The 21,924-nt window shown below is 35.1% G+C and overlaps 1 protein-coding gene across 3 annotated transcripts in view; it reads left to right on the forward strand.

Moving 5' to 3' along the window:
- The window catches only part of LOC109532957 (kinesin-like protein CG14535), a 261,935-nt gene that overhangs the window by 222,465 nt on the left and 17,546 nt on the right, over nucleotides 1–21,924 (forward strand). For all 3 annotated transcript variants that reach the window (XM_048667734.1, XM_048667735.1, XM_048667740.1), the window contains 3 exons: nucleotides 4,146–4,367; nucleotides 10,235–10,328; nucleotides 15,962–16,159. In XM_048667734.1, coding sequence (XP_048523691.1) covers nucleotides 4,146–4,367; nucleotides 10,235–10,328; nucleotides 15,962–16,159 — 514 coding nt within the window. The remainder of the gene's footprint in view (nucleotides 1–4,145; nucleotides 4,368–10,234; nucleotides 10,329–15,961; nucleotides 16,160–21,924) is intronic.

Consider the following 21,924-nt stretch of genomic DNA (forward strand, 5'->3'; position numbering starts at 1 on the left):
CACTATCTTTCTGGAACCACTGTCCTCGCCCTCTGTTGGCGTGAGTTCTTTCAGCTTCTTCTATGTTACTGTAGCATTTCTCCTGAACTAATCGCATATCCGCAAATTCGCTACCTTATGCTTACGCTTCCAATATGATACCAATTAAGCATGGAACGCCTTCAAAATAATGCTTGATAACAAAGTTGAAATCTGATTTTCAACTGTTAATATCTTCTAGAGATTACCGAAAAAAATGTCAATATTTTTCTCCTACCTCCCAAGTAAGCCCCTATTACCCCTTTAAAGGAATGAATTTTTTTAATTCAATTTTGAATCACCCTGCATAAACTTTTGCCCTTTGAAGGAGGAAAAGCTTCCGTTTCTCTGATATGAAATACATATTACGGCTTACTGTTTCTTCAAACGACTCTTTGTTAACAATGTTTTTATAATTTCCTGAAAGAAGGCACTAAATCGATGGACTGATATTTGGAAATCAGAATTGAATTCTGAATCAAGAAACATATTTGATTATGCCAATGCATGAATATATCTAGGAAAACATTGGTTGAAGGAAGTTTATTCATCAGATCTTTATCCATTTGTATCCATTTATAAATCCTTTTCTAAAATCGTACAGTTTACAATAATAAAACTTTTAGAGATGCTTTACTGCAGAGTAGATTAAATTTGCATTTAAAAAAATCGAAACCGCGAATTTCTGCTTTGGTCAGGAAGATAACGATTAACAACCGTTCAATTGGATAAAAGTTTAATTTGTAATTTTCTATTCAAATATTTGCGTAATGTGCGGTTAGTAACAAATTACTTTACATTTTACAATTGTTTGGAGCATTGTTTCTGGATTTTGATTATTTTCCCCAACAAACTTGTATTTATTCCAACAGCCTGCCAGAACCATTCCTGAAAAAAAAGCCACAACTCAAAGTCCAAACAATGAATAGAAATCCCTTTCGCCGTTCGGCATAAAAACGGGGTTGCATATGTTTCTGGGCATTTTATGCACCGTACTCCGCCCAGTTGGAGCGTTTTACTGCTCTCACTTTCTCGAAATGTGGTTTCTTTCACATTTATATGTATATTGTATCACTTGGAGTAAAAGAACTCTGCTTGACGCTAAGCGGCTGCGTAATTTATTTCTTCGGGTATTTTTCCTGTTTTGGGGGCTCGGTTTGTTCGATCATCTGGCACGGTAGCGGCAGGGTTTTTCGGTTTTACGGAATTGATCGAATGAAGTTCGTTCAAAGATTGTTTTAGCAATTTTTTTGAAACTTTAATGCGCATATACGAGGAAGTAATTTGGGGCCGACTCTAATTAAGTGGCATGACGCGATAGTCACCAGACTAGAAATTGCATCCGGAGCATAACAAGTTGAGAAAATCCAAACTTTAAAACCGCAAAGTTTTATTGGAGTCTCAAGACAGCCACTAGCTAATAAATATGTTAATTTAAATGAAGCGGAAATAGAGGCAAGAAAGTTCACTGGATAGACTCGCTTTAATATATTTTGAACAACTTTTCCACATTTTTCGCTTACAAGTTGGGTTAGACAGATACTTACAGCGTTTCAGGTCTGCTCGATAATTACAAAATTATTTGCTATGGGAGGTGGTTAAAACTGACATTGAATTTAACCCGCATTAAAACATTTACAGGGCCACAAAAGCAATCTTTTTCTTTAAACTTCGGCAATATAAATCCCATCCCCCATTGGTTTTCCCCCATTATTCGACCTTATATTCAAACCCATCAATTTGGGGAGCGCTTCTGCAGCCGTCGAAGTATTTTCATAAATCCAATATCCCAAACCAAATTACATTTACATAACCTTTCTATTATATTTACTGTCGCTATCCAAGCGATTTTCTTCTTATTAGCGCGGCCCGACCCTTTTTCCAGTCTGGAATTGACATAGTTGTGTTTCACAATCCCTACCAGAAGAGCATTGCAGCTGGCGTTTTCTAGCCGAGACAAATGTTCTAGTAACCTAATTTATTCTCCAATTAGATTGTTTGTTATTAAAAATTGTAATCATTAGGCAGCTTCCAAACTAAATAAATGAGAAAACCGCCAAGAAAAGAATTTCCCCCAAACATTCCAGCAGTTCTGGCAAATGACACGGCCCCATATATTCCCTTAAAGGGCCCAAATGAACTTTTCGCTTATCGGTCCCGATCGACACAAGCCAATTTCCTTGCGAAATCGTGCCTCAAATCGACGGTTTCTTGCCTATGTATTTGCCACTATCTTCTGCCCGATCTACGCCCTGTTTGAGCCAGAAAAGAGGCTCGAGTTATTATCTGCAAATTTGTCAATTTTACTTCCAACTGTAAAAACCCGAGCGAGTTTGTTAGCAGTAATTTTGGAATGGTCATTAAGACCCAAAGCACGTTTTACGTTTATCAATCGAGGTTTTACTGTAAATTGTTTAACATGAAAAAAATTAATTCGGTGGATTTACATAGTGAAGCTCATCAAAAGCAACGGAGGCCAGCCGCTTTTCGCAATTTATTAACATTATTCGTCTTTAAATTTAAAATATTATTGACAAACAATTAGCGACTTTTAGATAGTTTGTTCAATTTTTAGTTCAATGTGGCATTATTTCTCTAAAGCCTGAATTGGTATATAAGCAATTACATTTTCGGCTTTATTATCGATAATAATCTGTGAAAATGTTGTCACATTTTTTGGTACTGCAATGATGTATGAATTATTCAATATTCACTTTCCTATTGCCTCTTGGGCCGCCATTATTTTCCAGCTGTTTAAGCGATCATTTAGGTGATGAAATAATTAAATTTAAATGGTTACTGACCCATATTCGCTTTTTGTGTGCTTTATGTGCTGAATAAAATCGGCTCAGTTTATTCAGTTGGTAACAGATGCACTAAAACTAACAAAGCAGTTAAATTAATAAATCGGTCATGTCGATTCGCGCACAATATCAAGACAATTGAATGTCCAAAGATCCTCAATGAAATTCAGTGATTTGCGTTTTATTTTTGGAATCGTCTAGATAGCGAGCGGCATAAACGTCCCCTGATTTTGCATTTGAAATTGAGGGTTTGCCCTAAAAGCGAGACCGCATTATTTCACCTTTGGCCGCAGGGCAACAGTTTAATGTCTACCCCCCATTAAATCCGGCCTTTCTAAAGTTTGAATTTCGGCCGAATCGTGAGATTTTAATAGACCAGAACATCGGGCTGAAAATCACACTTCCAGGCATTGTTTTGCATTTTTGGAACGCTGAAACAGCCTAAATCTCATTTGGTTAGACGACAAGTTCGTTAACAATGCCTTCGATATAGTTTGCTTAATGCCAAACAGTTTTCGGCCTGAACGTTTGCAAACAAAGAAATGTTTGAGTTATTTCAATAGATTATGAAAAAAGGCCTTTAGAGAAAATAATCGATTGAACCTAACAATAATTAATAGCGACCGACGAAATTTCTTTCAAATTTCTGTAGCCCTGAAAGGACCGATGTATTTGAAGAAACTGAACAGTAATCAAATCAAATGTTTAAAATGTGAGAAAGTTTACGGCTTGACAATACCAAAGGCGATCAATAAACTCTTCTTGCATATTGTGTGGCCTGCCAACAAATATTGAGGATTTGAGGTAACGCCACCAAAAAAATACATCGGGGTTAGATCTCGCGGTCTAGGAGGCCGTTCAACGGGTCCTCTCATCCACCGATCGGGAAAGGTTTTATTCAGAAGTTTACGCATAATGGCTGCATGGAGAGGAGGAGCACCATCGTGATGGAAAACCAGTTCTACGTCAGGAGAAATAAAGACCAGTGCTTGGATATGCTAAGTTGGAGAAATTCCTGATTTACTTGTCCCGTTAGAGACTGTTCAGAGGAAAATGCTCCTATTACTCTTCCGCGCACTATTTCTGAATCACCCTGTGTACAAAAATCGCACTTAAAAATAAAAATTTGCGGTCCGGGTTTTTTCCAAAAAACACACCGACGAGTTTTAATTCAATTTAGACATTACTTCTGGGACTCGCGGTTCAATCAACTCTGATTCAAAAGTCTCTACTGTCTACAGCAAAGAAAATAATACTTGAAACTGATCACTCTTAGTCTTATTGATAATTTTTGTATTGTTAAAATTGTGGTAATTATTTCAGGTGAAAGTAATGCTGCGAGTATCAAATCCGACTCAGAACGCAGTGGCCGACACTGGCGGAGGATCGAACAACTTCTTCAGTTTGGACAAACGAAAAAAGCAAGTCACCTTAGTGGATCCCAGTATCTTGAATGGTTCGTCAGCTCCAGAGGATCGTAGAGTGGGCGTGGCCGCGCCTAAGATGTTCGCCTTTGATGCCATATTTTCCCAAGACGATTCGCAGGTAAGTTTTCCCCTTTATAAACAGTTTTCTATGGGAAACATGGCTTTTAGCATGTATCAAAACAACACTTAGACCCCTTGTAAGCCTGGCGATGTTACCCACCACCAATATACTCCATTTTAATAGACACTGTCTAGAGATTAGTATTTCCAACTTTAATTAGAAAATATCTTCGGGAAGCTGACATTTTACTTAATGCGACCGGATGAAAGCCAGGTTTAGAGAGTTTTAATGAAGTGACGACTGAACAGTTTAGTTTGTTTTCTTCAATGGCAAAAATTTCCAGTACAATAATAGCTTATCTGTTTTGCCGGCTATAATGGTCTATTAAAAATTCCTGACTGGATCGCGGAGAATTTAATCAAAGTGCCAGCGCCAAAGGATCGTGATTTAATTAAGTATTAGTAGCGCAAGGTCGAATATTTGGAAAATATGCGAAGCTCGAAGGCTCTCGTCAGTGGCAAATAGCTTTATTATCCAGCCAATTCAACGCCACGTACATTTTTGCGTTAAATCGCCATCGACGTGAGTTACTTCTATCAGGCAATCCTACTTTTTACAATATTCTATGTTTGGCTTTTGCCAAGAATGATTCGTAAAGTATACAATTTCATATTACTTCCATTACTCAATTGGAGGATATGCTTTTTTTACAAAAAAATCCTTCGTTTGGTCGCATTGTCGCAAAGAAGGTCGCAAAGAAGTCTTCCACTGTCCGAAACTTTAGTCACGACAGTTTTTGTTGGTTTTTCAGATGTGTTGAATTCTCCGTATCCGTTTATCTTTTCACTTCTACTTTATAATACTTTTCTTTGCAGCTTCTAGGCAATAGTTYGTTAAGTTCTTTTTGCATTTGCTTTAGTAATCCTTGCTGAATTTGTGTAAGTAAGTGTGTTTCCAAAGAGATCTGTTGGACTGGAGGAAATTCATCTTATAACCATATGGCTTGACAGATTTGAAACCTTCATACCTTGTGAATATCAGTTAATTTATTTATTTAAAGCCATACTGAAACGTTCGTTTCACGAGAATTTCTAGAAATGTGAAACAGCACTTCGACAAAAATTACCAACGCATTTTTGAATCATACTATAAAACGTGTCTTTAAATTTGATTTTCACAGATTTTTTTGCGGAATGGAAATTAGGGAGAGGATTTTACCGGACTATCACTACGCCCTCAGTTTTTCACCTGATATGATTGATTAAAAAGCTTTAAGATAACAGAGAAAAAAGTTTCCCTAATTTTAGCTTTTCTATTTTTGGTATGCAGACTTCTGAGAACCGAATTCGTTTTAGAATAAATTTTAGTTATTATTTATTCCTACTCTCTGCCGATGCGCTTAACTTTTTATTGTCTCACCCCAATTACTTCAATAAATCTGAAGCAAAAAATTGTCTTAAAATGTAAATGTTTATGAACATGTACGTTTTTTTAAACTATTTTGCCCTGCTTTTTAACTTGATATTTGAACAGTATTTCGTTAAAGGTGATTTTTAGCTCAATTTGGCTATAACTACAAAGAATTTATTCGATTGAGTGAATTCGAACTGAACAATTGCAAGTTTAATGAAAGCTTAATCTATAGTTGTTGAAAAGTTTAATTTCGCTCTGAAAAAACGCTTAGTATGTATATGGCTATTTGGATATTTTTCAAAGCAATCCAACTAACTTAAGTTGAATAAAAAATGAGTTAATTGTAAGCTGAGCGAAGATCATCTAAAACTAGCGAAATTGGTTCTAATGCATTTCATTTTCTAAACTAAACTCCAAGCTGGAGTATTTTTTAAGCTAACAAAATGGAACAAAAAAATGCGATTTAAAATAATTCCACAACGACTTCTAAAAAAACTGCAGCTATCGTGGTATAAGCTGAAAATACGAACCCGAACTAAGAAGTACTAAATGAAATGAACTAGAATCAACTCAAAGTCGCCCAAAACCAAACGATTTTATGTTGCATCGATTTGTACTTAACAATAAAAATTACGAAAATAAACGAATACGCGGCATTGAAAGTATTATAGAAGCGAAAACGAAAGAATGTGTGAAGAACAACATATATTACACGTTTATTCTAATTGCACCTCAATATACTGTCAGTAAAATGTATGGCAAAAACATGCCGCTTGCTAATATAATCAATCTTCCTTTTGAGGAATGTTGCTTCCTTTCAGATTGTCGTTAAATTTCTAGTTTTTTTTTTGTTCAGGAAATAATGGATTATTAACGGTTTTCTGTGAAAACCTCTTATTTATTTACTTATTTAATAAAATTCAATCAATTATGGTATCATGTGAGAGAAAAGAGATATTATATAAAAAAACTTGAATATAGGAATTACAAAAAACAATTAGACAAAATAATTAAAGCAGAAAAATATAAGTATGAAAAAGAAATGATTGAAAAAAATGTTAATAACATAAAAAGACTCTGGGATTACATAAATAGTAAGCTGGGAAGAAATGCTAATAATAATAGTAATGTTAAACAAATTACAGCTGCTGATGGTAGTTTAACAGACAAGCCAAAAGACATTGCTAATATTATGAACAGCTTTTTCTGTAATATTGGTAAAAATCTTAGTAACAAGATTGATACCCCCAATAATAAACAACTGAAATTTCCACCAATGAATAATAAATCAATATTTTTAAAACCTATTGATAACCTTGAAATCTTAGACATCATTCATAATATGATGCTCAAAAATGGTGGTATTGACAGAATCAACACCAAAACTCTAAAAACAATATCTTGGTACATCACTGATCCTTTGAAATATATTTTTAACTTTTGTTTGGAGAACTCGATTTGGCCCAATTCATTAAAAAAAGCTGACGTGCCGTTACATAGCCAAAATATGCCACATAGCCTAAAATTGTATACGAAAGGTTATATAAATTCCTGATCAATGACGGTATTTTAGCCGGAAATCAATATGGTTTCGTAAAAGATAAAGGTACGAAAGATGCCCTAAGTTATTTAACTAGAAAATTGTGTGATAATCTCGATAAAAGCAAACCTGTTGCTGTTGGTTTCATTGATCTTGCGAAGGCTTTTGATACAGTAGATCACAGTATCCTGCTGATGCAATTGAGGCTGATTATTTGAGTGAAAGAAAACAACAAGTTAGACTGGATGACGTGATCAATGATTTTGAAACAATCAATACAGGAGTCCCACAAGGGACAATATTGTGACCTCTACTATTTATAATATACGTAAATGACTTGCTAACAGACATGGCTAAAATGCTATATCCTATGCGGATGATACAGCTATTATAGCCCATGATGAGTTTTGGAGTAAAGTGGAGAGTAATATGAATGTATATTTGGATAAGGTTTCAACTTGGTTGGCCTTAAATAGGTTGTCGCTAAACATAAGTAAAACAGTTTATATAACCTTTGGAAACTATTACGATAGTGTTCCAAAGGATATGAATATTCAAATAAACAATAGTAGATTAAGTAGGGTTGAATCTTGTAAGTATTTCGGTATAAAGTTTGATTACAACTTAAGGTGGAATGTACATATAGATTATATTTAAAAAAATACTAAATATTTGGTATATACACTGTATAAAAGTCAAAGTATGTACAAGTATAAATGCTTCAAATGTTGTACTATGCGCTGTTCCATAGTATTATCAGCGATAGTAATATGCCGTGGGGCGGTGCCTATGATAACAGACTCGCTGCTACAAAATCGCCAGAACAGAGTTTTGAAAATTATTAATTAGGATACTTTCGATAAAGAAAGACCATTAACTATACGGCAGCTTTGTGCATATGAATGCCTCCTTATCTATCATCATGGGCATCTCGCTGATATGTACTGCAATTCATCTAGAAATACTAGAAACAAGAATATTCAACTACCAGAGTCAGTCAAAACTGTCAGTGTAAAAAATAATTGTATATAATATTGTAAAGCCATTAGAGTGTTTAATGAGCTTAGTAATGATCTCAAAGTAATAGATGTGAGAAAAAGTCAAGTATTTGTATGATTTCTACTTGCTGGTTGCCTGGCTATCTTCTGTTGTGTCTGTTATTTTTGGTTTTCTCTTTAAGTTTCTGTTTTACGCTTTTTTTCTATATATTAAGTTTGCGTATACTGGACTGCGAACAGGTATTTTATTTAACTCTGCAGAATTACAATTAATATGTAATTTATTTTCTGGCATTAAAATTAAAATTTGTTCATAAGTTGCAAAATACATCATAAAATATGTTGGCTGTAAAGTTGAGAATGTCAAACTTCTCAAGATATATGTAAAACGAACTGCTTATATTCTACTGTTTGTGTCTCAAATATGGTTACAATAGGCACTAAACCCATTTGGGTATTCAGTTTAAAAACCTCTATTTTATGCCACCCAGTATGTTTCAAGAACGCCCCAAATCCTTTATAGTAAAAATGGAAAAAAACTCATTTTAAAAGCAACTTTCTCTATCTATTTGCTCAACATTTCCGTTACCAAAAAGCTTTGAGAAAGCGGCTCAACTTGTACTTTTCTCGCTATTTGTACAGGATGAATATAGTGCCCTGCCCAAATACTTAAACGCAGTTCGTTAGAAATGAAAACAATAAGGAATTTCCAACTTTCTCCCCTATTTCCAACAAAACGTGAAGTGGAACTCTAAGGAAGATTGAACACAACTTGTACATTTGCTTCCCTTCAGTTTTCCATCGGCTATATTGGCCGACTTTTCCAACGTTGCCGCATATTCTAGTCCGCCTCTGGCTTTTTTGTTAGCATCTTTTATAAATATAAACATAATTTATTTGTACGTAGTGTATTCATATGGAATCTTGCTTAAAACCAATACTTTTTCAGCATACTTAAATCTAGAATTAGGCGACAGAGCGACTTTGATACTTTCGTTGGATGTTATTCCCTATTTTTATTAAGGCATATTAATTACATAATTGTTTCATAAATCAGTCCACAAAAACAGATGCTGTCTTCACAGCAGTTAAGTAATTTCCAAATCGACTTTGTTACGGCTTTAAAACACATGTTCTCTTTGCATTTCTGCATTATGATTTTATTGCATCCCAATTCCAAATGTGAACGTACATTAGTACTTCAAAATAGAGAAACTGTGAAATTTTTTATTTGTACCAAGCCTCCAAAATCTACACAGCTGTTCAGTAGGAGCCAAAAACTCTTTAAACTGTTTAACTCGCCATCAGTCTTCCCACTAACACTTGAGATCTTTTATCTTTTAAAATGCATTATTTTAACAAAGTTGCATTGGAGCGCAAATATCTGCTCGTATCCTCTATTTGAATATTCGAAGGGAAAGAAGCCGGTTGTTCAACCACCAGTCAAAGTTTTCATGATTATGGTATGTATTATTATATTATGTATGTCTGTTTCAACTCGGCTTTTGTAGACCAATAATCAAGATCAGTTTCTCGCCGTTACCTGCACATTCACAACTGATTCTTATTTCTTTTCATCATTCTGATGTTTCTGCCACACACTCCGTTTTGTTATGCTTGAACCAGCTTTGAGTCTGCTGGAACTTGGCAACAGGGTATCAGGCCTACAAATAAGCCGAAGGGCATAAATTCTTCGGGTGCAATGCGACACAATCCGATGTAATAAATTAGGCTGCAATCGTGTTCATTAAGAAAATCGTCGCCGAATTACCGTCGCAAAACCCGATTCTCATTTTTTCCGCCCCAAACCGGAGGGAGATAATTAGGAGGCCATTTGAGGGCGAGACACTGCCGGGGGGTTAGTTAATCGTCAATTAAGACATATTGTATTTCAGTAGAAATCCGTTTGGCTTGTCTAGTAAAAAATTGATGATGATTTAAATTTCCCAAGTTGACAAAGGGTTTTGTTTCAGAGTGAGGTATGCTCAAGTGCCCTTATCGACGTCATCCATGCTGTGATCAATGGCACCGATGGTTGTCTGTTTTGCTTCGGACACGCTGGACTTGGTGAGTAGATTTTCTCCCGGTAAAAGGTTGATAAACTGCCGCCCATTAGTATCGAAAAAAGTAACTGGAAACCGTTCCAGAAAATATCCATAATCCCTTAAAGTAGACGTTTCTCTTTATAGGCACGGTATTTATAAAGAAGGGCTTAGATGGCTTATCGGGTCTGGGGAATCGCCCAAATCCAATGCAGTATTACTTTTCGCCGTGGTTTGAATGCGAGAACGTGCATCGATTCGACGGTTTTTTTATGTCGTCGAAACAGATTAATTTAATTTATGCAGTTTGGATTAAGCAAAGTTGCTCAAATAGTCAAAACAAGCTGCTGAGTAACCGGAAAATACAACAACCTTCCGACGTGATTTAATCATGAGAATGAGAGAAGAATTTTGATCCTGCTGAAAATTAAATTTTCTGATTAATGCAATTCCTGTTTAGTAGGAAATGCTGTTGTTGTTTATTTTTATATATTTCGTAATTATTGTTTTGAGGTTATATCCAAATGTTTCAACAACTGGCAAAATATTTTGGTTTGTTTAATTGTTTCTCCAAAATAGTTTACTTTTCTTGTTAAAGTCATTTCAACAGTTGCCTTTAATTTTCACACTATCTGGGGATTTTTACATTCGACTTTCTACTCATTTACGTTCTTGCTTGCTGTCGTGACAATAATTTTACCAACAGCGACAGATTTTCAAAAACGGAATTGACCGCATTTCAATCGGGAATTTTATCCAGGAAAAGGGGGTAACAGTGCACGTAATACTCCATTTCTATGCAAACTTGGAGCTAAAAGATGCAAGGCTCATCTTGAGCAGGAGTGTCGTTCAGCATTATTAGGCATTATTTATAAAATGGGGCTTTTGTCTTGCCGAATTTCGGCAATATCCAGGTCTGGAATGACGTGTGCGGCATATTGAAACGCGGTTTATGGATGAATCGGCTCGATGTATCCCCGAAGAGTGGCAGTTAGGCCCACAAAACAGTTTCACTAAAATTAAACGACGGTTGTTTTCGTATGGTGACCTATTTTTTATTTTTATATTACTCCCACACTTCACTCAGTGTGAGGGAGGTGATCTAAATTTTGCCCCCTATCATTTTATCCATGCTGGGGATATTTGACATGAGAATGGCTCCCAAGCGAGCAGTAAAAATTATCTGGAATGGGTTATTTAGGATAAAACGCAATTAACACAGTGGAAAATGTATTTATGAACCCTGGTACACAGACACGCATGGATAACGCGGGTATAAGAAAAGTTTCGAGCGTATGGTTGCAAGTTTTCTATTTCTAATTCGACGATATGGAGTTTAGTGTAACTGGATCAATGTGAAGCCTGTAGAATCTTCAGAAGCTAAAGGTTTTGTGCGCGGAAATTAGAACAAATTATCAATTCTTCAAGGGAATTTCCAAACGAGTTTTATTTTTTCAGCTGCGTTGTTCGAAAAATTTCGATTAATTGACAAAAAGTAATTTTATATTTTTTTGATACTGGTGGCTTTCCCAGTGTGGTTTAGCCGAAATCGATACATTGAAAATCCCAGAAATTAGTAAAAAATGCGGCACGTAGTGACAAAAAAAATACGCAAATTCACGTGAAAGTTGCGTGCGTCCACGTGAAAGAAGTGCCATTACAGATATAAGTGGACGATTGAGTTAAAAATAGAAAGTTTACATTTGCGATTTTTGCGGACAAATGACTTCTTTCGAAAAATCCGCCTTTTGAGAAATATAAGTCATGATGGTGCCTGGAAAAGCATTTTTTAACTTAACCCATGAAGGACGGAGTTTTTGAAAATAATTATTTCTCATTGATTTTACATATAATCAACGTAAATAAACAAAATCAACTTAAAAAGAAACAAAATACTCATAAAATCTTCTAAACTTAAGATATATTGTATGTTGCCATATGGCAACGCCAGGATCCTATGGGGACTTACAAAATGTAAACATAAAATATAACGTATCGATGAGTACTACCTACAGTGGTGTATGAAACTGTACATTGTGCACTTTGTGCATAATCAAAATTAATTCCTGGGTTTCAGTCATTTATTGTCTTTATTTATCAATTAAAATACGTTTCGGTGTATCAGTTTATGTTATTTTCTTCTTATCATCATCAGTTTATGTTATTTTCTATGTTATTTTAGAAAAACTGATGATGGTGGAAAAATACACCGAAACGTGTTTTAATTGATAAATAAAGACAATAAATGACTGAAACCCAGGAATTAATTTTGATTTGGAATTGAAACAGTCAGGAAAGTATATACAAAAAATTTGTGCATAATGCAACTGCGCATTTAGCACATCAAGTACGCATAATGGATTTACAATCTTCATCTGCACATCTGATTTTTCTTTGATTTTGCACCGGCTCCAATAAATGTCCTACTCCGTCAACTCTAATGTCATCCGCAACTCTATGTGAAGATGGACTCGCATCTAGCATCAAAGTTATCAAGCTCCAGTTCCACTTTTTTGCTCTCATTACAATTCGAAAGCGGTTTATGTTCTTATCCATCAAATTTGTGCCGCCCATTGCATTGTTATATTTTCCAATACTACATGGACGTTGCACCTAGATAATTATTTTTCAGCTTTTCAGTATCTTTTTACAAACGATTGTGGTTCCATACCGTACCATGCTGATGCCACACTTACCACGTTATTATCCAACCATCTTACAAGGATAATACCAGCTGCTCTATCAAGGATTGAATCGAAAGAACCTCTCTTGCGTTTCGGCATATTATTTTTTGAAGCTATTAGACAGTTTTTGGGAATGCGATTTTCGCGTATTGTTCCGGTAAGGTCATACCCGCGATCCTTTATATGTACCAAAAGGTGTAAGCTTGTAAATAAATTGTCACAATAAAATTTGTAAGGTAATTTGACTTTATGGCTTTCGTTATAAGAGACAAACTCCTTCTAGTTCACAGATAAACTTGCATTCGAATTGGTGTTTGCCTCAATATTTGCCATTTGGTTGAAAACAGCTTTCTCACCGCTTTTAGTTTTTCCGACAAGAAAAAAATGCAACGCATAATTAAAGCTAGACAAAAAGCTGTTCTTGCCTTTATTATATAGCAAAAAACTCTCTCGAACTCACAAACAAACTTCCATTCAAATGGGTGTTTTCTTCCTCTTTTTCCATTTGATTGAACACAACTTTGCCTGCGTTTCGGGACTTTCTGAAGAGAAATTTGAAAAACAATGCCACTCAAAACTGAAACCGAATACAGACATGCACTTACCTTCTTTAGCAAGAGAACATTTTACTTCTAATTCCCGAAGAATTTTGTGTGGAAACTTCCATTCACTCCTCAGTCACGCTGCTACGACTGAATCGGCTTCTGTGGCTCACAAGTTAAAACCTACAATGCCTTCAATCCAAAAAAGTTACTGGTTTACAGCTCAACTGAAGGAAAAATCAGTGGATGACTGAAAATATCCTTCGACTAATGGAGAAAAGAGCGGCTATGTGAAAACAGAAACTAACAAGAGGACCGAAGAACAAATCCAAAGCAAAATCGATAGTGCTAAAGAAGAGTGGCTCAAAATGAAATGCTTAGAAATCATACATACGGAAGGAAAGCCTGATGCATTTAATATTCGCAGACTAGAGGTGTGATAAACGGTTATTTTTCTGTAACGGGTTACAACGTTCCAGTTTCACCTTGGTAATAGGTTTCAAAATGCGGTTTCAAAAGGAACATGTAACTTTTTAAATTTTTCATTAAAAATGTAGAATGATGATGACAGTAAAAATAGTAACGATATATTATGGCTTTCTTTATTAAAAACATAATTCTTAACATTGGTAAACTTAAAATGAAATTTTAAAATCAAACACAAAACATGGGTCAGAAGTAACTACTTAAAGAACAAAAGAACTGATAATAAACTAGAATGATTAAATCAAATATACGATTTATATGCGAAAATGTTTAAAAATCTAATTTAACAATAAATATATGTATATAGTAATAAAAACATTTAACAATAAAATTTTTTGCAGATGCATTTTACTAATTTTAGTTCTTCACTCGTTTATGATACCATCCACTTTAGAAAATAATCTATCGTATTTCGTTTCAGAATAACATTAAATAATCCATAATAACAACAAACAGAAATGCGTGTTTGGCAAACCTGGACGAAGTGTTAATTGAGTTAATTTTGGTACCACCAAAAAATACTTAAAAAAAGATATGTCGACCTGTAAACAACATTTATAACTATTCAAATAACTTTCAATTCATCTCTGACTGAATTTATATTTAAAAAGGACCAGCTTGCTTAAATGCAGGTGCACATTCTGCTTAAAACTTTTGGTATTTTACATTTCTACTGTGATGGAATTTATATCTTAGACTCTTAGTTTGTTCATAGCTCATATGCAAGTGCATATTCTGCTTAGTTTGCTGGTAATGGGCATATAACTCCCTAGCGAAGTTTCTTGAGAGAAATCCCTCTTTTAAAATTTATTACAGAATGTCAGAAAACTAAATACTTATAGACTAAAAATGCTGAATTATATCATCGCAGCAACTAAACACATTTTTGCTGAGCTGAACTAATCTGTTTTCTGGAGAACTGAACAGTAGTTCTTATAAACGAAAAGTTATGCACAATTATTAAGGCATCGCGCACATACAACATATTTTCCGTTGACAATTTAGCGGTTACGTTAAATACCGACCATCCCTATCGCACACCAATAAAGGAAACCACGGGGCAAACAAAACAACCAATTATTCTTAATAAGAATTAAGTGATCACAAGCGTTAATAAAATACATAAAAACTATTCAAAAACCCATCTAAATCTATCGGTTGCGACACTGGAATAAATTTATTACAAATAGGACAAAACAAAATTAAATGTTTATGTACCGATGTTCACTAAAGCATGTAGTATCAAAAACATGTCTATCCAGTAAAAAACAAACTTCTCTTAATGAAAGGTATCCAAAGTCCATCATGACCGGCCAAAAAACTCCTGTGGAGCAGCAAACAACCTACCGTACTTTTCGGTTTTTCCGCCCATCAGCAAAACGTAACTTACGAGTATCCTCGCCTCCAAACTCAACATTAAACTGACAAATTTGTGATGTTCCTAGCACATAGACATATAGACATTTTCAGCTTGCATATTATGTAAGTCAGCTCTTAAAATGCCTGCTGCAATAAAACTGATGTCTCGCATTTCTGGGAACGTTAGAATTAAATTCGCCCAAGTACACAGACAAAGTTACCAGTCTTAAACACTCCTTAGATCATAATAATTTCGTGGAACACAACACACTACACAAGTTTAAATTGAAACGAAGTGCGTTATGAGCACTAAATTTTAATGAATATCTCCGCCGGAATTAAGATAAATCCGCCCAGAGCCAACGCACCGCTCTTGGAAAGTAAGCAGAGATCCTCCTGAATGGAGGGTGAATTTTCGGTTTTGTTGTGCTATTTTAGGACGTTATTGTTGGACGAATGTCGGGATTTTAGATTTTCCATTGGAATTAAAATGCGCTTGCAGTACGGGAAAGTCATCCGTATCCTGCAGGGGTTTTAGGGAAAGTAGCACTAAAGGGTTTTCATTGGATTATTTTTTTTATTTCCAGGTAAATCCTATACAATGTTGGGCACACCAGAAACATCCAACACACTCGGTATAATCCCTTGTGCCATTGCGTGGCTTTTTAAAGGAATCAACGAGCAAAAGCAGAAAACAGGAGCCAGATTTTCAGTGCGAGTGAGCGCAGTGGAAATATGTGGACCGACCAATCAGCTACGTGATCTTCTAACCGGCTACTCAAATGGTAAGTCAGCAATTCGAACGATATTCCAGCCGCGAGTTTAATTAGCTGAAATTTATGATTTAATTAAAAGTCTTCGCGAAAAAAAATAATAAAACGGTTGCAAAAAGTTACAATTTCCCCAAATTAAAAAATAATTAAATTTTCTTAGCTGGAAAATGAGGTTTTTATAAGACTTACTGAAAAGGAATTTGAATGGCAAAAAGGGGATTGTTTAATAAACGACGCGGCTCTTCTCCGATCGCAGTCGAGAGGTGTTTCGTAAGAGAATTCAAGTTTGAGTCGTTTTGGCACTTTTGCCACTCGAAAAATAAAATATTACACCCGGTTTTGCCTTCGGTGTTGTTTTGATTGACGACAGTTTTGGTTCAGAGTTAACTTTGCGAGCGGAATTATCAGGTAAAGTTTGGATCGAGAAACCGTCTATCAACTCAGTCTTAGATAGTAGTTTGCCCAATTTCCCTTGCTAAGCAAGGAAGAAAACTTGTGTTGTTTTCTTTTACTTTGCTCCTTGCAGGAAAATCATCAATTTTATTTTCGCATTAGATTCAAATGGAATTGCATACAGATGTTCACAAATTTGGGTTTTAAAATGTCGCTTTTTGTTGGCCAAGTTGCGTTTTACGATTTTTTCTAAACAAATCAATTGTAATGAGCCTAGAAAACGTTCCTCAGCGAAATTAAATCTCTTCTGAATTCAAATTGTGACGAATTTGAATGCTTTCTGATTGGTTCGTCAGACGGCAGCGATTTATGAGTAATTAAAGCCGAGATAAGGATCTCAGTTTTAATTAATTTCATTAGAGCCGAGTAGTTAAGGTGCAAGGGGACAATTAAAGTTTTGAAGGGCAATCTCGAATTATATCGTACACATTGTAGATTTAATGAAGGACCGTTAAATTAAGTTATTAGTCGGCGTTTGTTAAGAAAGCATTAAAGTCCCTTTTACCGTTAAATGAACACTTGGCGCAGCTCAGAAATTGAACGAAGTTATAAAACAATGCAGTTTACGATATGAATTTTCTAAGAATTTTCTGTTGCTACCTCGGGATTAGGACAGGTTGTTCTACACTAATAATAAAGTTTTTGGAGCGCTCAGAATGACAAAAGTTTGAAACGCAATCAACCTTGCCGTCATTTAATCCCATATTTACAGGCTGGAATGGTCGCGGCCATTATTTACGAACTGTTTCAAAAAACGTTTTAAAACTTTAAAGCGTTTTGGTGGAAAGTGAAAAGTAATGGCAGAAACAACGCGAAATACGTCGTAAACAACGTGTATAAGGAAAAGTTGCCGTGCGAATATCTAAAACGGTTTTTAATTATGTCTTGGGCCCCCTCGCTTGACAAATTGCTATATGGCTTTAAACGCGAAATGGGTACTTTACCTTGTCGTATGGGAAATCACCTGTAAATGTCCCATGGAAAGTCTGCAACATGGAATGCCGCAATTTATTATATGCAGTTTATGCGTCACGGATTAGTTAAATGTGATATTTTGACTATTGCTGCATGTTTTCATATTAATTAAATGATTAATTGGTTGCAATTGAACAGTTTTTTTCAACCCTTTTAAATCGGTTGCTTAATTAGAAATTAGTGACTGTTTCTAGGAGTGTATATTTTGCGATTTATTTCGTGCCCTTACATTAAATTGCGAGAAACAGGTGAGTGGACACGAAAATATGTGCAACTTAAAGCAAAGAGTTGCGCGGTTTTAGCATATTTTCTTGTGGAAGTGCGAAACTTTCTTTTCTTAAAATGCTGAAAATGTCCAGGAAATCTTTAGGAATTTCATCATTTATTTGATAGAATTTTCAACGTAGTTTATCGCAAATTCCAATCCTTCAAAGCAATTACTATTGCTGGTTTTTTTCAGCTGAAATAAATCTGCTTGTTCAGAAACACGTATACTACAGGTATACTTATATACCTGTTGAATCTCTATTTCATTAACTTATAATAAAAAGATTCGAATTCAAATGTTAGTTATTTTTGTTTCAAGTTTGTACATTGTCTCATTAATTTTATTTATTGGATGTGTTTGATGTATTCAATATTCGCAATAAACCTAATAAAACATTTGGCAACAATGCACTTGATTGCACTTGAAAATGGCGTTTTTTTCACTAATGTTACGTAAATTCAAACAGAAAAAATTGAAAGAAAGAAGAAACTATCCAACACTTCAATCAGTTGAAGTTAGGCATGGGTGAATTTTTAGGACTTGGCGCAGTGCTACGCAAATGGCTTGGTGCGCCAACCCAACGCACCGGCGCAGTTCCGTTGCCAGGAAAATGTTGATGACTTTTTTTTTACTTGTTTTTAGATTCATTGTAAGGACCCTTTATAAATAATATTTTTTTAAATTTCTTAAAAATTTCAGACTTTTCCAGTCTTAGCCAAGTTACTCTTTCTTCTCAATCCTCAATTTCCTATAGTTAGACTTAAAAATGTTGACAATCTTAAGGTATTTCGTGCGAAAAATTATGAAATAAATTTCGAATCCTTCGTCGCTTTGCAAAAAGTTTTGAAATCATTTTCCAGCGTCGAATTCTGAACAAATGTTAAATAATTTTCTATCAAAATACGAACAGAATAAGCGAAAATTTGTAACAGATTATTTCGAAATCTCGTCACCTCCATTCCTCTGAAGACCGAAGAGTTTAAAAAAAATGTGGTTTTTTAGCTTTGAATGGAGTTTTTTGCTTTACTTTTTATTCAGAAGCGCTCTATTTTGTAGAGCTTCACTTAAAAATACTGACAATCTGGAGGTCTGTTCCGCGAAAAATTACAAGAAAAATGTATAGCTTTGTAAAAATTTAACGAAATCTTTTTTCAGCGTTCAATTCGAGACAAATGCAAAAATAAATTCCTCCCGTTTTGCCCGAAAACCAGTAAGGTTTTCTCCAAAACCGATCACAAAGCTAAACGTTTTTAATCGATAACGCAAAAAACCAATTGTTTTCTGATGATTTTCTTCTTTTCCGACAATAATGGGGTCTTTTCAGCCAAAAATAACAAAACTAATTGTGCTACAAAATTCGCCACATTCATCGGTTTGCAGCGAACTTTAGAAAACTTATTTCAGCTTCGAATGTGTCACCAAAACTAAATAGTTTTATTCAGTTTTTTACCGAAAGAGCAACTGTTTAAAAAAAATGATTTTGAAAATGAGCCGCCCTCATCGCTCTGAAGATTAATAAAGTTCCTTTAAATTTTCAGGTCCTTCCAGTTTTAAAACAGTTTCTATTAAGCAATTCTTTCTACCCAAAAATAGCAATATTTTTCAGTTTTACTTAAAATACTGACAATCTTCAGGTATTTTCTGTGCAAAATTGTAAGATAATTTTTATTGAAACATTCGCTTCCTTAACGGCTTTGCAAACATTTTTGAAAAACTTTGAAGCTTCGAATTGTGGACAAAACCCGAATAATTATTTCTCTTTTCGCTCATTCGCCGAACTGAAAAGAAGAAAGTTTATAATCATTTATTGGGAAAACTCTTGGAAACTGGGGTTTCTTCAATTTTGGGTCAATATTCTAAACAACACTGTCTATAAACAGGAAAACCGCGTTTATCCGAACGTTTTACTGTAAAATACTGGCAAACTGAATCTTTTATGCAAAAAAAACAAGAGATAGATTTTACAAGAAAACTCGTCGACTTTCTTTGAACTCCGTGCTGTTGCTGGGAACATCTAGATTACTTTTTTTAGTTGTTTGAACAAAGTAGTAAAACGTTACTCAGAAAAAATATTGATCACCTTTTTTAGATGTGAAAATTCCAGTCTCGGGTCTCCTAAAGCTTTAATAAATGACTTATAACTGATTAACCGATGAGTTATAACTCGTTAACTCAGACAGCGGCAACAACGCAATACCGCAACTCAACACAGTGTTACCCAGATCTAGTTGAAGTTTGCAACCCAATATATAAATGACTGCATATCAGTGCCTAATAATAAGAAATGAGCAATTTCCCACATATCTGATTATTTAAAGAAAATTGTTGGAAAACGTGGTGTTTTTGCTTGTAATCCTTTTTTTTAGCTGAGCGCTTAAGTTGCATGACTTGCCCCCACGTTTTGTTTGGAAGTGACCAGCGCTTTTTTAATTGGTTCAGATGTAATTTCCCACAGCAGGTGTCCTGATTAATAGTTGATCTTAAAGATTCTAGTTGATACAACAAATCCATTTAAAAATTAAATAATTGGAAAAAAGCTGTTTCTAACGATTAGGCTCATTTGAACTTCTTCTAGTGGTCGACTTCGGTCAGTTGCGATACAAGCCCAAAGAAATGTGTACAATAAGTCAAAAAAAAACTATCTGGGTGCAATTAATAATGTAAACGTTGAAAATTGTTTAATTAAAGTTTGACCTCAATTTCTACCCAATTAACCTCCCCAAGTCAAAAACTCTCTTCGTTTGTTAGACTGGCCGTGGGCACGCCACCTTGTCATTTCGGCGGCGTTTTCGAATTTGTAACACCACGCATATCGGAGCTAAAGATTAAATATAAACAAAGCCGGTGATGAATCGTCCATCAGGTGAAGTTCACGGGCCAATCACTCACGTCTTACGTTAGCCATGGAAAAAAAATGGGGGAATGTGGATCGTAAGCCACGCGGTTATGTCACGAGGAAACGTTGTAGTTAGATATCCGGATTGTGATAACAAACTTTTCAGTGGAATCAGGCAATCAGCCATCAGAATACGCACAAAAGTCGATTGTAGTGGGAAATAAGCTGGGTATATATAGGCATTCACAGTGTCATTCCGGTCTAATCTTTTGATGCCTCCTAAGCGCGAGATGTTTAGTTTGAAACGAATTTAATGAATTTCTGGTACTCAGGAGAGAGGCCCGGATGAAACAAAAGCGGGCACAATCTTAGCATAATTGCCAGAATTAATTTGAACTAATCTTGACATAACTTCGAAACAGCTATGACAGCTGGAGTGTAAACTTGTTCTGTTAATTTTAATTATACGGATATATGTTTAATGCTTTGATATCATTAGAGAGTTATTGGACGGCCAATAACTTCATGGAGTAGTATACTTTGCGCTMTTTCGACCAATACGCCTGCGCAAATCAGTCTAAAAAATAAGTACTGCAAAATTAAAGTACTGTTCTGTACTATTTGYRCCCSGATACTGCACGTTTTATTTTCTACCTTAAACTGGCAGTTGACATTTCTGACGTCCGCTTGTAGGTTATTTCATTATAAACATAACCCAGTTTCAGYCATTTCCAATTYACCACYTGTTTACATATGTACACAACAACTACGTATTAAATCTTGTATTACTTATACAATTGGTTCAAAATGCCACRTTTTTGCCGTGTCGTTAAATGCTCAATGCGTACTGAACCAGTCTTAGTCGGAAAGCACTGGAGATCACTTCGCCCACTGCCTGATCTCCTTTGATAATGTCCACCGCAGTTGTGGACGAAACGTGAGGAAGAAAATCCCATGGACCACGGCTTCAAAGCCCGAAAAACATTTCTATATGTAACTGAAGAATATTTTATCGCGTTTTCCAGAATTTAGATTTTTGCAATTTATTAATGTACACCCTGCAAGCAAAAGTTCAAGTGATGGATGTAAATGAGAATTATGTTAAAAATAAATGCTTTATCCCTAACCTGTGTGCCAGACTCAGCATTGTTGTAAACTTGCAAATCTTTATAAGCCTTGAGCTGTAATCCAATGTAAAAACTACGGCTTTAAATTAAGTAATTCACCAAATACGTCGTGATGTTG

This window comes from Dendroctonus ponderosae, unplaced genomic scaffold (genome assembly GCF_020466585.1).
Source record: "Dendroctonus ponderosae isolate FM_Combo_2020 unplaced genomic scaffold, Dpon_F_20191213v2 Dpon_F_20191213_1, whole genome shotgun sequence".
NCBI lineage: Eukaryota > Metazoa > Arthropoda > Insecta > Coleoptera > Curculionidae > Dendroctonus > Dendroctonus ponderosae.